Below are 14,704 nucleotides of genomic sequence, written 5' to 3'. Positions count from 1 at the left end.
CTCCCGGTCGGCGCGCGCCGCCGGGAACCCGGAAGCACTTTCCCTCGGCGGGGACAGCTCAGCAGCGGGTGCGCGGCGGCTGCTGTGCCTCAGCCCTAACCCCCCCGCCCCAGCCCTGGCCTCGGTGCCCGCCGCTCCCCGCCCGCTCCACGGCCGCCCTCTGGCCGCCGCCCTGCCGCCGCTGTCCTGCTGCTGCTCCGCCGCCGCCTCCTTCTCCTCATGAAGCCTGTTGTCGTCTTCGTCCTCGGCGGGCCTGGGGCGGGCAAGGGGACGCAGTGCGCTCGCATCGTGGAGGTGAGGGCCGCGCACCCGCTGCCGGGGCGGGGGGGTACGGGACTACGCATCCCGGCGGGTGGCTTGGGCGTGCGGGACACTCAGGAGGTTGTAGACCCCCCCCGGGAGTCCGTGCCTGCCCTTGGCGTGGTCGCCTTTGGGGCAGCCTGTCCCCACTCCCCGGGAGGGTCCCGCCGCGCAGCCCTTGCCAGGTGGCCTAGCCGGGGGCCGGCCTGTCCCCTTCTCCTGCCCCGCCGCCCTCCCCACCCACCACCGCACCCCCCGCCACGGTCCCGCCCCGGGCTGTGGGACACCCGCCAGGGCTCGGCAGGGGGGCGGCAGCGCGGCGCTCCAGAGGCCCCGGCCAGCCTGGCCGGTGTGGCCGGTGTGACGGTGGGGGCTGCGGGGTTGCCCGCCCCGGGCGGCCGGGTGTGTGGCCCGGGGAGGACGGCGACGGTGGTTTAGGGTGGATGGGAACGGGTTGGTCTCCAGTGTGTGGGCTCCAGGCCCGTGGTGGCTCAGGCCTGCTCTATAGGCGTAAGGGCTGGTACCGTAGGGCGTTGGCTTTCTGAGCTGGTGCCACCTCTGTAAGTTGTGAAAGTCAAATGTTAAAAAACTGAACTAGAATTGTGGCAGAATTGTGTTCTGTGGCAGAACACGACAGAGGTCAAAGGATGGCCTGACCCCCTAGATGGTTAATCTTGGTCTCTCTTTTCAAAGAGCCCGAAACTGGCAGTAAAAGTTAGGACTTTCTGCTAGAACATTGACATTTTCAGTTTTCCAAACACATTTTTACAGCCCTTTGCAATAGAATAAGTATCTAAGAAAGAACGGTGAAAGCTGCATGGTGTAGTACTGTCCCTTTAGAAACCCAAAGAGGCAGGGATAATTGCAGTGTATCCAAGTGGATGATTACAGCAGTAGTTAAGGATGAATACTTCCCGAGATGTATATGTAGGGTTTGAAACAACTTTTCCCCGCCCCCTGCAATTTTATATATCTTTCTTATTGAAAGCCACGTAGGATCAAATTTTATTCATACTTACACTGAAAGACACGATTAAGAACTGTAGCAAAGCCCATCTTTCTAAAGCCGTTGGTGGAAAAAAATCCCTGCCACTCCTGCCACAGGCACGTTTTGTGTGTCATCTATTCTGGTGGTGCCCTGGCAGTACTGTTACAGTTTATCCACGCTGCCATTATATCCTAGTTCTCTGTGTTGTATAACTAAGTTATGCGAATGTGGTCCAGACTGGAAAATGCAGTTATAACTTTAGTTCTGAAGGATTTTAACCTCAAATTACAGACTCTCATTCAAACCGGCTTATTCATGAAATTAAATTGTGGAATGAAAGGTTCATAGCGCTCATAAAGCCTTTTCGGTAAGGTCAAATCCTGCCCCTGGCACACAGCAAACAAATGAGCTTAAACTGTAGGGGAATCTTATAGGCTGTCATTAATGGCTTTCACCAAACCATTAATGTAGCCTCAGGGCCGAAGTATCTTGTATGGCTGCTGGCCTGTGTTTAGAAGTATAAATACCTTTGGCTTGATAGACTAATATAATTGGATGAAGACCACTTTGTTAGGAGTTCAAATGAGTCATTGCTACTCAAATTGTATTTGCAGCTAAAAATGAAAGAAGAAAGTTAACTTTGCTTGTATAGTATGTATTTTCTTTTCTAAGCCCAGAAAGAGAAGTCCAAATATTAATAAATGTAAACTTGCTTTAATTCTGCTAATCCTGTTCACTGCATGGGAAGAAGTATTGAGGTCAGCGGGCTGACAGTAGAAAGCACTCGGACCTGCTGACTGCAATGGATGGCATTCCTGCTTGTTCAGACACCTCTGCAGGAGCTGTTGGCAAAACTTTGAGGGAGAGAGGGTCTGAGGTGGCTGAAGGGGGAGTTGGACTGATACGAGCCTGCTTGGAGATCTTTAGAAAAATGGGACGTGAACAGGGAAGTGTGGATGAAATGCAGCAGAGGTACTAGAGAGCAACACCTTTTTAAGCAGGCATCTTTGGCCTGGCCCCTGGCAGCCCCCCAGAGAGCGCTGGTTGAATACAGGCTGTTGAATAGCCTGTGTGCAGTCAATGCAACCTTTAAGCTGAAGGTGTATTTTTGTTTGGATTTTAAGTCCTGTTGGCGGCTTGCCACAGAGAAGGGGGGCTGTAACGGAGTAATAATAAACCTCATTCATCCTGTTGTAAATGGACTGAATAATATTGGTTTACATTTGGAATGAATCTGACCCAGTATCTTGCTGTAAATCTGAAGTTTATGCTGAACAGAAAGTCAGTGTAAGCTATAAATATTTCTTGGTTGCTATTCATACTAGATATTTGGGACAGAGCACATCACGTGTGGAAGAAGTCTCACTTTACTGAGGTGAGATCTTGTATGATTTTAGCATTATATGATTTTCATTAAAAAACCAAGGGTAGCTGTGTTTTATGGAGTAAGGAGGGTATTATGTACTACCTGGGAATGATTTCTCAAAGTGGTGTTGTAATTGTTTTGCTGTCTATGGTTTACATTCCCAGAAAAGGGTGATGCCTATCACATGATGTAGGCAAAATACATATTTGTTAAATGCTAGCCTAAATCATAACTGTTCAATATGTGTGTGTGCTGGAGTCCTTCCTTCTGGAGAAGGCATGTATTCATGCTAAGTTTGGACTAAAATGGAGACATTATTTGAGGGAAGAAGACAGAATAACAAGCGGAAATGGGTATTGACACAGTGTTCGAAAGGGAACAGCAGGTAAGAGATTAGGTTTCCTTATCTTCACAGATAAGGTTGGAGGAGACAACTGAACCAAGCTGGTTTTCTTCAGTACTGAGGGACAACTCCTGTATGTTCCACAAACTCACAGAATTCTCGCTGAAGTGCAAATGCAGCAGAACTGCTGCTCTGGACCAGTTCGTCCTATTTAGGAAAGGATAAAGCAGAATTCCCTCTAAAGTTCTTGCCCTTTCCCTTCCAGCTCTGCAGATTAACCCCTGAAACCTCCCACAGCTCTGTTAGCTGGAGCTTGCCATCATCTGGGACTGTTGCGTAGCTGTTGTGTGAGGCAGAATATTTGAGCAGGTAGCTGAATGATGTCATTTGAATGCAGGTTCTTGTAATAATCTTCATGGTTTCTACAGTGAGTTCTGTGACTGTGATATTACGATGTGCGTGTAGGACAAAATGAATGGGTTGTATTGCTGACTTCTGAACTTTGCTTATAAAATGGTTGTGGTAAAGTCAAGGAAAAAAATGTTCTTCAAATCTGCACAAAATATGCTTTCATGTACTTAAATTTGAAATCCTTACAACCTTTGCCTGAAATGCACCTCCACCACAGCCCTGTTCTATATGTTTGTGGTTAAATCTAAACTTAATTCAGCAAGGTGGGATGCTGAGCCTTCTCCTTTTGTAAAAGCATAAATTAATATCCAAGTGGAAAAAGCTGTTAAGTTGCTTTGGGATATATGATAAGGAAATTTCCTAGGGTGAAGAAAACAATGCAAAGAAGAACTTATTGTATCAGAAACGCTCCTTTGAAAGCAGCAGTGGATTTTGGTTTTGCTGTCGTGTATTAATTGTCTTCTGGAAGTCTGCTGAGAGACAGCATTAACTTCCTTGAAATAAAAACATTTTTAAAATTGTTTGCTTTAAGCTCAATTTCTGAAATCTCTTTCAAGAGTGTCAAGTATTAGTATTCTGCTTAGCCTTATGTTCTCATAGTTGTTTTTTGGAATATAAGTGTGTATTTCTGAACTTTGTTTTTTTTAAGACATGATGAGTGATTGTTTAAATCTACCCCCTGAAGATTTATCTCTACATGCTTCCATTTTGCAGAACACTGGACAATGAAATTTGGACTTTCCCAAACATACTCAGTGCCTTTTATTGAGCTCAGTGTTCTTGAAGCCCTGGGGTGTTCCGTTTGCTCCCCACTTCCCTGGGGGCACTCTCTGTGGGATACCCTTGTGCATTCGGTTTTGCTAATGTGGCTTTTTGCTTGTTTTTCCTCCCCCAGAGGCAAGAACATGTTTCAAACTAAGAAAATGTCTTCAATTTTTTTTTTTTAATTGGAATAAGAAGACACAAGGTCTGTTACTGTTTGTAACTATAATAAACTATACAAACTATAGTTTGTACCCCAAAGTTCTAATTCGATGTGCTAATTGCCAATAGGACAGACAAAAGCTTTTTAGGTTATTAAAAAAACGCCAACAAAAGCTGCAGGCTTTACATGGTTCTATTTTTATTTTAACTAGTTCTTGAATTGTGTATACAGCAAATTTCAGTTGTTTATTAATGTTGCCCAAGATATGACAGGTCAGAACTAGGGCAATAAAAGTGTGTTTTATTTGTTTAGATCTTAAGCCCTGTGACTTTCATTTTCAGAGTAACAATGATAAGCCAAGATAGGAGTCAAGGTCAAAGTAGTAATTTGTGTTTCTCTTGCTTTCACTTGGCTTCTGCTTACTTAAGGAAGTCTCAAGCTGTGTGTTTAGCGGAGAGATGTGTTGTTGGACCACACAGGGCTGAATCAGAAATAAACCTTGTGCCCCTCAAAAGCCGGCTGTGTAAGGCGTCCCAGCAGCAGCTGCTGCCTGCTGCTGATCCTTTCTTACTGCCTTGAGAAGATTGTTAGGGTAGACTCCACCTTACTCAAGCGTGACACGGATATGACTCATGTGTTTTAGTTGTATTAATCTATTTATTGTATTTACTGAAAACAAACCATGTTCTGTCTGTGGAGTGGAAGCTGCAAATCCTGGCTGACAGAAGGAAGCTACGAGTGGCTGTAGGACAGGGGAGAGAAGGGCACTCCAGGGAGGCTGCAGGCTTGGGTTGTAATTTGGAGATGTGGAACGTACAGCTTGCATGTCCCAGATTGTCCTGCTGAATGGGGGCCGATTTACCCGGCCAGCGAGAAATGTTTTGCTTTGCTCTATTCAGTCCTGCTAAGTGCTGTTCTGAGAAACACCTCTACGGTGGGACTGATGGAAACTTGAGCTTGCCTTGCCGCGTCACTGGGATTATTTTTTTGGTAGGTTTTCTTGAAAGCAAAGGAGGAAGCTGTCTACAGTGGTACCGAAGACAGCTGATTTTTACCTTTTTCGTTCACAGTTAATTTTTGCAAGAAACTTGGATTATGGTTCTCCAAATATAAAAATAGTTATTAAAATAATGAGAACTTGTGTAATAGCAATTGACCAATTTAATCTTTTTTTTCTTCTTATAGAACGTCACACCAGTCTGCTAGCATAGCAGAAAACAGTACCTCTGAAATAAGTTTTAGAATAGTTAATTCTATTTTCTTCTGTGTAATCTAAAAATATGTCCAGATTTTAGGTGCTTGGCATCCAATTATTTGGGAATTTTTCTTTAACCTAGTTTCTATTTCAGGTCTTCCTTTCAGTCTGATATTCCGAATCTAGCATATATCGTCCTTTGAGAACTGGTGAAACTGCTTTTTCATTGTTTGGCAGCCACTGTCCTGCGCCCTTTCTGATTTCGGAGGAGAAGAATTAGGCAGTAGTTGCAGCAAGTCTTGTTCTGGGGATTGCATCAAGATGTACTTGGCACTGCTGGAAAGTCATGCTGGCACAATGCAGACCTTGGCAAGGCGTGAGAGTGTTTTGCCCCCTTTTTTTCGTGCAGTTACATCACAGTCTTTTTAGTGAGTTCTTGAAGATGTGATTTGCTGCAGTTCAGGACACTTGCTGAGGGTTTATCTTGCCTGAGATGAAAGAAAACTTCGTGCCCTGTACGCATTGATTAAAACTGGCAAGAGTAGTGTGAACGCTGCATCTCTGAAGCCTTCGGTGTATGGAGCAGCAGCCAGGCCTTTCTCTGTGCTTGTTTGCATTGTTTAAACTGACATGTTTTCTTTGGCTCTTGACTCAGTACAGTTAACAAATAGATGTTTTTGCCCCTGCAGGAGAGGTTTGTTTTTCTTATTGCCTGGTTAATCCATTCTGAAGGTTACTGTAGAATACAATTTACTATTATCTAAACCAAGTCTATTTATACAACAGCACTTTAAAACACTTCTATCTTTTACTTTTCTGCTCAGCTGTTAAAAAGTATTGTAGTTTGCTGTTGCAAAAGACCAAGAATTCCAAAAATTGTCTGACTCCATTTCGTTTTCATGCATGAAAAGGGAAATGCCAAGGAAAATTAAATGGTTTAGTAATCCTCTAAAACCGAAGGGATTATATTTTCCTCCTGTTTTCTCCTTTGTAGAAAGTTGATGTTAAAAATATCATCATTCTTTAACTTTAGCAAGAACTACTACATGTTAATTTAGGGTTTAGCAGAGTAAGGTTTCTTGCTTATAAGGAAAGATTTATTCTGGTGTACAGCTTCTGTAGTTCATAGTTAATATTTAGATTTGCAATTAAATAGGCATATCCAAATGCAATGCACATTAAAGCAGGAGTACAGTGAGCTTATAGAGGATGTCTGTGGAGCTTTTTCTTCACAGTTATTTAGAGCAAGATCTTGCTTCCATTTTTTTTGCCAGCTGTGTAGACTTTTGGAGATTTAGGTAATTATATCCCTTCTTAAATTATGACTATGGCAGAACTAACTTTCCACGCTTTTGTGGGTGAAATTGGAAAGCAACTGAAATGGTTTTAAAGTCATTTAGTGGCTTGTGTAATATATCTGTTGTACTTAGTCCAGTAGCCAAGTTTTTAAATCCCAAGTTCACAGACTTAAAAAGTGTGCAGTCACATTGTTATGCTGCTCAGACACCTTTTTTAAAATTTGTTTTGGGTGTTGCTGTAACCAAGCTGATAACCTTGAAGTTTTTTGCTGCTGCCTTTGTGTTGTTTAAAAACTTTAGGATGAGTATGTATAGGTATACTCTGTTTTGGATGTATAGCTAGCTTAGGTAATAACTGAAGAGTTGTCTTTATTGCCTGTTTTTATGCCTATATTTGCATAGTACGTTTGGTTAGTTTTCTTGTGGTGTTAAATGAGCTGAGAAAATGGTTGTTTTGTGCTCTGAAGCCTCCATTACAGCAATGCATTTCTCTTTGGTCATAGCGTATTTGTATGTTTGCACTAGTTGTCTATTTATGATGGTAAATGCCTGAGAAATTCAAGTGTAATAGGTACTTTTCATAGGGTTTTTGCATTAGCAACTTTTTTTAGGTGTAGGTTGAGGTGAAGGAAGAGAGTAATAGTGTTTGCTGTTTTCCTGCGTACTGATATCTAATTGATAGATTTGGCTGATAGATTTGGCCCTGATCTCTCTTTTTGTTTACTGTACGTGGCGTGACATAGGGTGGCACCAGTGTAACTGTTTACCTTCATCTGCCACATCATCCTTAGGAGAAGGCACCAGCCTCACCCGAGGGCTGCCCTCCAAGTTGTCACGCTCATCCCAAGGAAGGAGGTCGCAGGGGCAGGCATGCAGGGCTGGGTTTGGAGGAATGCATGTGTAGGACTGTTTGTGTAGCTGCAGTGTTAGACACAGAGTTATAAATTATTTGACTGAGGTAGAGCGGGAAGTTTGTGCCAGAACTGCAACAGGAACGTAGAATTTCTGGCTTGTGCTGTGCTTGAAACAGTCCTCCAGCTCCAAAGGACCTGGAATCACTTTGTGTGCTTTTCTTTAACCAGGTAATTAGATAAAATTACAAACCTATTGTGTAAACATAGCAAGGAAAGGCGCTATCTCAACTTCTTCACTTTGTAAATCAAGACTTTGTAGCTGATAACCACTTACAATTTTCAAGTAGTTGAACTGTTAGGGTGGAATATAGTTTGTATCAAATTTGGTGGTTGTTAAACATCTCATTGCACAGTGTAACTTATTAGGAAGTGCCTTGGGGACTTTGAGATGGTCTCGTTTCCAAACATGACAAAATTGTCTTTGAAAACAGTACACGAATACCTGACCAAAACCCCATTGAGCGTTTTACCCAGGACACTGTACTGCTGTGCTTTCTGTGTATACAGAGTATGCTGAGTTGTCAAGAGTTTGTGCTGAAGACTGAATAGATTCATCACCAGCAAGATGCTATTCCCTGCATTTTTATGTTGTAATGCGAAGATAAATGTGGTTGACACTGTTGACTGATGTTAATTTTGCACGTGTACTAATTCATGGGAATCTACGCCTGTTTGTTCTGTATGTTTCAGAAATACGGGTACACGCACCTTTCTGCTGGTGACCTCCTTCGGGATGAACGAAAAAGGCCAGGCTCACAGTATGGAGAACTCATTGAGAACTACATTAAGGAAGGGGAAATTGTACCAGTTGAAATAACAATCAGCTTGCTGAAGAGGGTAAGGAGCGAGCTGTTTCCTTGCTGGTTCACTCTTGCAGACTAAGTGACAAAGCAGTGGCTGCGTTCGGGATGAATTGCCCTTCCTTCAGTATGACTCTTATGAAATGGCAGACACGTAGGTGTGTGCACTGTGTACTGAACTTCTCTTGGCAATTACTCATGTTTTTCTGGCTGGTTGGTGGACAGTAGGTGATGGCCTCTGATACCTGGGGATCTGTGAGAATGGGGGTTTTATTTATTTATTTATTTATTTTTTCAGTAGCTGTAGGGAATCGGTGAAACTCTCTGTTTCTTATTTCCCTTAACTAGCTTTTGGACGTCTTGATAAGCTCAGTCATATTTGACCGGAGGGTAGGGGCCTTAAAGGCACTAAGTTTCTGTAAGTTTTATCAAAGCAGATAGCCAGGTGAAGAAGTGCACCTGCTAATGTTCCTGTGGAAGGAAATGCACTGGCCTTCATTAGATGTTCAGGAAAACAACCACAGTATCTCCTTTAAGACAGAAAAGGCTTCTGTTGCTCATGGCACTAAATTGATCTGGCATTTTTCTGTTAGAATTAACTCTAGATCAGGGATGTTTTAACATCTTACTGTGTAACAGCGCTTTCCAGTATCCTGTAGAAAATCAACTTTAAAGCTGGGATTGTGAGTCACGAGACTTTGAGCTTTATGAAACACTGATTTCAGTTTGAAAGATGGTGCATCAGTGAAGGAATTAGCATACACTGAAGGTGAATGGTATCCTGGAGTGCATTAGCAGGAGCGTGGCCAGCAGATTGAGGGAGGTTATCCTCCCACTCTGCTCTGCCCTGGTGAGGCTGCACCTGGAGTGCTGTGCTGGGCTCCCCAGGTCAAGAGAGGCAGACTCTAGATGAACCTGCTTTAGCAGGGGATTGGATCTCCAGAGATCCCTTCCAACCCTGACCATTCTGTGATTCTGAGAGACAAAATTACACTTTGTAAAATTGCATAATCCCAAGATAAATGGTTCTCAACTTAGCATGTCAACTTGTTGGGGTTAATTTAATAAGTAGATAAATGGTTGTATGTGCAGGAGATCATGAATTGAATTCTCTTTTATCAGGCTATGGATCAAACAATGGCTGCCAATTCCCAGAAGAACAAGTTCTTGATTGATGGATTTCCCAGGAATGAAGATAATCTTCAAGGCTGGAATAAGACTATGGATGGAAAGGCGGATGTTTCTTTTGTTCTGTTTTTTGATTGTGACAATGAGGTAACAAAGTGTGTTATTCTATAATTTCCTTTCTTGCTTTTTTGTGAGAATCATTCAAGAACAACAATGAAACTGGTGGGCAGTGAATGGACTAGTGTAAGAGTAGAAGAAAAACTTCGCCCGTGAATTTCAAGGATTTTCTCGCAACCTGTTTTTGCAGGTGAAAAACTGCATGTTTTTGAAATAGCAGGCAGCTACTTGCCCTTGGGTATAATCATGTACAAATAAATGATATTGAAGAAGTACTTCAGGCAATTGCATTTTTAAGGAAAATTTATAAAAACTTTAAATACATTCTAGAAAATGATTTGGTTAATTTTCAGAACATGTTACTCTGTTTACTCTTAGTAACTGTTGTTTAGTCCAAAATGAACTTGATAGCAATGTCTGCTTTAATTCTAAAGTGCTGGCAGCAGCAGTCTTTATTTTCATAGTTGTGAGCTGTGCTGTAGGATAGCCAGTAATTAACGTTTTATTCAGCAAGCCATTAGATTACAAGGGCATTTTGACAGTGATACATTGCATTCATTTAACAAGTGCCATGATATGCTGTCTTTTTAGTATGTCAGTGCCCTTGAAGCATAAAAACTGAGAATCCCAGCACCTTAAGCTGACTTTCTTCCTTTTACTGTTTTTCCCAATTCTGTAAGAGGTTTTTTAACCTTTTTTTTTTTTTTTTAACTTAATTGCCATTATCTTTTATGCTCAAAGAGCAAGTGAGGTAGATTTTTTTCTATTTAAAAACTTAAATAAAATTTAATTTTTTTCACTTGGTGGGGTGTTAATTTTGGGTTTCTAATTTTTTACTAGATCTACAAATAGACAAATGCCTACAAGATTTTCTGGATTTTTAAATATTATTTTTTTTTATTATGGGTGTACTTTGTAGGAAAAAATTGTTAACCATTGTCCTCTTGCACAAGTAGGGTAAATGTATTCATGAAGTGACATGGATCAGTGTTCCTTACTTTAGGTTTTAAAACTTAGTTCATTGGGTAGCTTTTAACTATGGTTAGTTCTTCAGTTTTTACTTAAATTTTGATTTTTAAGTCTGTTATAGCAACGTCAAGTAAGAACGCTTTAACTTACAATAACTTAGTACGTAGCCTTAAAAAATTCTTCAGAGAACATACAGTGACTTTCCTTCAGTGCAGGCATGTGTTAGTAGCCTAATTTGACATGCCTCTTTTCAGAAAGTCTGAACACACCCTTGAAAATCGGGTAATTTTCTTCTTTAAACGTCTCAAGTTGCAGAGACCCAGTCGAACTACAGAGCTTGACGTTGCTTTTACTTCCACTGACCTCAATCCCATTTGAAGAGCCCACATTTCTGTAAACTGATGAACTGTAAAGCTATCATCCTTTTTCTCTGGACGAATCTAGCTTTCCACGTGAATTCTGGTTACATCCGCCATATCTGGACAGTATTTTGTGCGTCGGGCCTATTTAGGTTTTCAGGATTTTTGTTTTGTTCCTGCTTTCAAGATAGCACCTTGTGTTCTTGGTTGTGATCATTCTTTTCATGTTTTTTTGTAGATATGTATTGACCGCTGTCTTGAAAGAGGCAAGAGCAGTGGTAGAAGTGATGATAATCGGGAGAGTCTGGAAAAGAGGTACTATCTTCAAAACTTTTCAGTTCCCTTCTGTTTATATTTTACTATGTAATGCTTTTTTTCCCCCTGTGCTTTCTCCTAGAATTCATACATATCTCCAGTCTACTAAGCCTATAATAGATTTGTATGAGAGAATGGGAAAAGTCAGAAAAGTGGATGCCTCTAAATCTGTTGATGAAGTAAGTATATAAGCCAAAAAAGCCATGAGGATGACAGTGGCAGGGTACATATTTTTGGCATTTTTCCGAGATGTGTGTGCATGTGGTTAGTGTGCTAATTAAGTACTGATGTGTATTACTGAGGGAGGTTGTGGAACTGTCATTTTGACTCTTGAAGAACTGATTAAGATGTGAATAACTTTAAGAAATCAGTTAGTTCTGCTTGAACATGAGCTGGACTAAACAAATTTTCAATGTTTCTGTGTTCTACAGTGTCTTGTCTCTTTCATGAGCTTTTGCTTTTCTGAAGTAGTATTGCTACTCTGTCTCAGTTTCCTGGAACTGATGCCAGTTTCACTAATAATGAGTTACTGTGAATGTTCTAAGAAAAATCTACATGTTTTAAAAAATACTGTCAATTATCGTGTGTGCTGGCTTAACTTGAACTACCTGTTTGACTAACACTTAATGAAATTAATATTCTTCTCTCTCTTTTCAGGTTTTTGAAAAAGTTGTACAAATTTTTGACAAAGAAGGCTAATTCCTGTCTTGAAAGTTCGTTTAAACCTGTGCTTGAATCTTGCTTGAATAGCTGCTACTGCAGTCCACTCTTGTAATTGTTTTAAAAGATTTTTTTAAATTGTTTTTCACATATCTAATGATGATTGGAAAAGCAGTTAATTACAAATGGATCTGTTTTTTAAATAGGAAATCATTTCTTTGTGGGTATGGTACACAAATTTCAGAGTTCTCCATTAGTACAAGTTCAGTTATTCACATGGCAAAGCCACAGTTAAAACATCTCTCTGAAGAGACTATTTATTGTGTCACAGTTCTGTGCCTGTTGTGGGCAGCCCTTCTTATTCCTTATTGCCATATAATTTTTTTTTATTATTATTTAAAGGATCAACTGAACAGCATTAAGCAATGAGAGACCCATGTGCCCTTGTTTGTTTTTTGGATGCCTGGACCAAATTTAGCAGATATTTTATCAGAGTTTAATTTTGTCACAAAGTTCCCTGTTATCCCCAAACCTGAATTCTGTAATTCAAGCTCCCGTTAGTATGAGAATCTGTTTTAGCAGTTCTCGCAGAATTATTTAATATGCTGTTCAGCAATAGACATACAAAGTACTTTATGGAAAGTGGTGCTTTCTTATGACTCTGGATGTAAACTGTCTTGTAAGTTCTTGAGTACCTGGATGACATGGCTCTGGGCTTTACCTTGTCTTCATTTGCAAAAGGTTAAGAATATAATTTCAAAGTCAGGTCAGTATTTCCATTCTCACTTCTTTTAAATGGTAGTTATATTCTTAATTACAGCATGGTCTTCACAAGGTGGCAAAACTCCTAAATAGTGTACAAGAAGAAAAATCTAAGAGTTCTGTCTTTTCTAAGAATTGGAAGGGATTTTCTGTATTATTATTATTATTATTATTGAAATACTGTGTTACTGAATGCTTTAAGATTTGTTACCTGGGGAAATATTTTTATGGTTAAACTAGTGAATTTGTTTCCCTAAAATTGTATCATTTTAATAACTGTTCGAAAATATTGTAAATTATTGCACTTCTGTTATGATGTTAGCTGACAGGGAGATACCTGCAGGAAAAAAGTTTTGTTCTGTTAAACAAATTGGGCCCTGCTTTATCATGTTCTCTTGAACTAGCCGAGTATAGTCAGCAGCAGTAGTTGGGATAAGCAAATAACTGGTTGAAACAAACTGGTTTAAATGTTTGCACAGATGTGGTGTAATTCTGCCTTTTGTTTAAAGTAACCTTTTCTCTCCCTATATAGTATGCATAGGTCGGTGGGGGCCCAGCCATGCATTCCTTGCATGCCCTAAGCCTTCGCTGAAGAAGGCTCCAGAAGGCTTGAAGATGAGTCTTTTAACTAATTTTAGTGATAGAGTGGTTCTACCTACATTAACTGACACTGTAATTGGTTTGTGATATGCTAATAGGTGTTGCAAATTACAGGGAATTGCAATTTGGAAATCTTGGGGTTCAGCTTTTCTTTATTGATGGCTTTCTCTCTTTAGGAAAAGCTTTAAATTAGGCCTAGCTTCTAATTAGAGTCAGATGTGTTGGTCCTCATCCTGCAATCTGATCTGCGCAGGCAGATTTGTATTTGCATGTATCTTCATCTCACTGAGGCTCTTGAGGCTGCTGGACTGGGGAAGAGACGAGTACAGAAACGAGGGGTAAACTACAGTATCTTTTCCAGTGCGGTAGGAGTTCAAGCAATGGACCGAGTACAAATAGCTGTTTACTGCTGCAGAATATATGGACCATGACTACTTTTGTGTGTGTGGTAGGCTAATGCTTCTGCTTTACCAATCTCCCCTTTAAAAAAAACAAGAAATCATGGAATTTAATTCTTATTGTATAAGTATGCTGACATAGGATAGGATCCAGTGAAACTGCATGTTTTGATATGAAGGTTAGAATCAGGGTTTTTCCCAAAAGGCTTCAAACAGGATTATTTAATCTAATTAGAGAGATTCAATTATCTTTTGTTTTTAAGTTACTGGTTTTTACAAGTTCTGTTCAGAATGGAGTATCTGTTTTCTCTCATGATATACTTTCCCGTGTATTTAAGTGCTGAAACAAAGAGAAAAAAAAACATTTTGAAGCAAGTTTTTAGAAAAAACCCAGTGTTTTGGCAATACTGAATTTGGAGTGGATTGTAATGTGTCTGTGCAAAGACTATAGATTTTTTTTGTCATTTTATTTATTGAAGATGCCATTAAATGTGTTACCGGTTCTTTCAAGTTGGACTTCTGATTGAAATAAAGATTAAAGGTGATATGCCAATGTGTTGTCTATTTAGCAGCAAAACTGTACAAAGAATTTGAGGAGATCCAATAAACTTTGTTTTGTGGCTTAATATGAGTGCTTGGCTTGCAGTTATCTGTCACAGGATATTTTTCATATCTATCTATATAAAGTGTGTATTTCTTAGTGTAGATAGCTTGTGTGGCCGCATACACACAGGTATGTGTATAAAAGTTCAGTTTTCACCATCAAAACTGAAGTCCTGAAGACCCTGTTAGGCACAGGATAAGATCTCAGGCAAATGCCTGTGGAACTGGGACCTTTTCTCGATTATATAGGTTT

General features: G+C 40.5%; 1 protein-coding gene across 1 annotated transcript; it reads left to right on the top strand.

Annotated features, from left to right (window-relative positions):
• Positions 1 to 67: 67 nt before the first annotated feature.
• Positions 68 to 14,474, top strand: CMPK1 (cytidine/uridine monophosphate kinase 1). The gene is made up of 6 exons (XM_056355237.1): positions 68 to 294; positions 8,431 to 8,577; positions 9,663 to 9,815; positions 11,352 to 11,428; positions 11,511 to 11,607; positions 12,086 to 14,474. The coding sequence occupies exons 1-6, from the start codon at positions 220 to 222 to the stop codon at positions 12,125 to 12,127; spliced, it is 591 nt and encodes a 196-aa protein (XP_056211212.1). The 5' UTR covers positions 68 to 219; the 3' UTR covers positions 12,128 to 14,474.
• The last annotated feature ends 230 nt before the right edge of the window (positions 14,475 to 14,704 follow it).

Source organism: Falco biarmicus, chromosome 11 (genome assembly GCF_023638135.1).
Source record: "Falco biarmicus isolate bFalBia1 chromosome 11, bFalBia1.pri, whole genome shotgun sequence".
Taxonomy (NCBI): domain Eukaryota; kingdom Metazoa; phylum Chordata; class Aves; order Falconiformes; family Falconidae; genus Falco; species Falco biarmicus.
Note: the sequence above shows the minus strand (reverse complement) of the source record. Positions and strands in the feature narration are given on the sequence as shown.